The sequence below is a fragment of the Octopus bimaculoides genome, chromosome 18, assembly GCF_001194135.2.
Source record: "Octopus bimaculoides isolate UCB-OBI-ISO-001 chromosome 18, ASM119413v2, whole genome shotgun sequence".
NCBI lineage: Eukaryota > Metazoa > Mollusca > Cephalopoda > Octopoda > Octopodidae > Octopus > Octopus bimaculoides.
The window spans coordinates 37,366,056-37,369,012 of NC_068998.1; the positions used below are offsets into that span (position 1 = coordinate 37,366,056).

The 2,957-nt window shown below is 36.2% G+C and overlaps 1 protein-coding gene across 1 annotated transcript in view; it reads left to right on the forward strand.

Annotated features, from left to right (window-relative positions):
- Positions 1-2,957, forward strand: part of LOC106868905 (uncharacterized) — a 695,008-nt gene that overhangs the window by 669,944 nt on the left and 22,107 nt on the right. Inside the window, exon 17 of the mRNA XM_052974592.1 lies at positions 672-818. Coding sequence (XP_052830552.1) covers positions 672-818 — 147 coding nt within the window. The remainder of the gene's footprint in view (positions 1-671; positions 819-2,957) is intronic.

The window sequence follows — 2,957 nt, forward strand, 5'->3', positions numbered from 1 at the left end:
TATATATATATATATATATGTATGTATGTATGTATGTATATACACACACGCACATTTGTGTATAAGTATATACATACATACAATACATACACACACAGAGTCAGACATATGTTAGACCAACATATTGTTGGTAAGGCGAGGAAACAAAATCATGCAGACACAGAACACACACGTAACCAGCAGCCTACCTTCTACTGCCAACACTTCTCTTGTTTTTTGGAGGTTTTTTGAAAAGTTATTCACATTTCCATACTGCTATCGACGATTCCTTCCCTAAGACAAGCGGACAATACATTGAAGAATGCAAACTTTTCGCAATATCAATTGAATCAAACTAAAAGACCGACCTACAGTCTGAAAGATGCATTCATGAATGTCATTCATAACGCCAATATATGATATAAGCCTCTGATAGAATTGAACTATCCGGCTATTTTCCTATTTATTTTTGTTTTCTTTCACATCTGTTTCCTTTCATAACACAAACAATTGAATCTAGAATCTAGAATCTAGAATCCGCCTTCAATGTTCTTCGCAACAAAACCAGTTAATTTTATTGTTTAATGTTTATATTTATTTTATTTTCATTCAGCCAATCGTTATTTTCTAAGATAAATGGTTGATCAAATCTAACATTCTTTCATTTTTGTTTTTGCCATTCTTTCTTGCAGGAATTATATAGTCAGCAATACAACCGTGTGGGCGTGTTTTTTGCATCGGTGTCTAATTTCTCTGAATTCTATATGGAACTCGATGCCAACAACCAAGGAGTAGAATGCCTACGCGTTTTGAACGAAATCATTTTCGACTTTGATGAGGTAATAATAAAGCTTTCTTTGGGTTGACGCCTTGCTAAGTTATCTAAGCTTCATTTAAAGAATATTCTTTTGGAAGGTTTTAAGTGATATTGTTGCCAAGAGCGGAACACAACTGAATCTAAAGAAATAGTTTCAGTTACGTGACATAATTAATACGAAATAATATTTTCTTTTGATTATGCGTAAAGCTATGTTGGTATTAGAGAACGGATTGTAGCCAATTGAAATGACACCAATAATTTAACTCTAGTTATTTTAGATATCGCTGCGGGCTAAATTTACACATTGCGGTTTTTTGTCTGTGAAATCCAATCTTGCAATTGTCTCTTTCATCGCACAATCAACAAAGGAAGACAAGGAAATTTTGCTACTGTAACGGTCATTATTTTATTTTTGCTTGTTATTTATATGTATTTCCATACATATAGATCTGCACAAACATTTATGCAGGCATGTGTAAATGTATGTATATGTGTATGTATATAGAGAGAAATATTGATATAGATACACCTCGTGGTCGACCAGCCTATTGAATGTTGTTACACATCGCTGGTAACAATGCACTTTGCATCGTTTTAGGGTTCGGATGTGCCACCTCGCTGGCCTGATGAGCAGGCCAACATTCACTTGATCGAAGGTAAATCCTTCGCAGAGTCACGCATTTACTGCTGCGCAGACTGCAGCAACGTGAAATGAAGTATTTTGCTCAAGTACACAATGCGCTGCTCATCCAGAAATCGAACCTGCAATCGTCGATCGTGAGTGCAACGTCCTAACCATGGGGCCATGCGTCTTCACAAATATAGATACATAGATATACTTTACTGAGTTTCGGTTATTGATATTATAGTTTATCGCTCTCTCCCTCTCGTATGATAAGAACTCCGCATCCCATCCACAGGGTTCCAGAGTCAGTCTCACAGCGTGGACCCTTGGTCAGATGTCCTAGTATAGCGCTGGGCCGACCAAATCCTTCTGGGTAGACTTGATAGGTGGAAACTGAAAGAATCCGGTCATCAGTGTATGTGTGTGTGTGTGCGTGTGTGACAAGAGTTGTTGGTTTGTTTACGCTCTAACAGTTTCTTAAACCGGAACTTAGCGGTTTGGCAAAAGAGAGCGGTATAACAAGAAGCCAGCTTCAAAACACTAAGACAATGGCCGAACTGCAATGACTGAAAGAAGTAAAATATATATATATATATGTATGTATATATGATAGATACATAGATAGATAGATTATATACATATATATTTTGACCAGATAAGAGAATTGACGAAACAGATGTTTATTCAATTAGTTAACAGCTGTTCTTTTTAATCCGTTTTTGGTTACATCAACGAGGCTACACCATCTGCCTCATATATATATATATATATATATATATATGTATGTATATATGATAGATACATAGATAGATAGATTATATACATATATATTTTGACCAGATAAGAGAATTGACGAAACAGATGTTTATTCAATTAGTTAACAGCTGTTCTTTTTAATCCGTTTTTGGTTACATCAACGAGGCTACACCATCTGCCTCATATATATATATATATATATATATATATAGCCGCGCCCCAGGCGGAGAGCTTATTGTGAGTTCTGTTTCATTCTTCAAAACCCCTATACTTGTTGTGTGTGTGTGTGTATGTGTGTGTGTGTGTGTGCGGCGTGCATGCGTGCATGCGTGTCTGTGTGCATGTAGAGATTGGTAGATATGAAAGCAAAATAAAGAGAAAAAGGAGGCATATATAGAAAGAAATGCTGATACAGACAGAAGGAGCAAGGGAACAAAAGAAAGGTACACAGAGCAAGAGGGGGGAAACGATGGAGCATGGTAAATTGAAAGGGTAGAAGACAGAAAGGATTGAGGGTAAGAGAGTAAGAATAGTATGTATTGCTCTCTCTTTTTCTTTCTCTCTCTCTCTCTCTCTTGTCTTATCTTCGAAACGTCAGGTTAGAATAGAGACAGCTGATGAAGGAATATTCCAAGTGGCTTTCCGTTTTCCTATGTGTTCGTTCCGTTGTCTGTAGTTTATTGTTCTAACGTCCTGTACCCTGATATCCATATATATACACATGTAGATGTAAGTATGTACATATATGTGTGTATACATGTATATATATATATATAT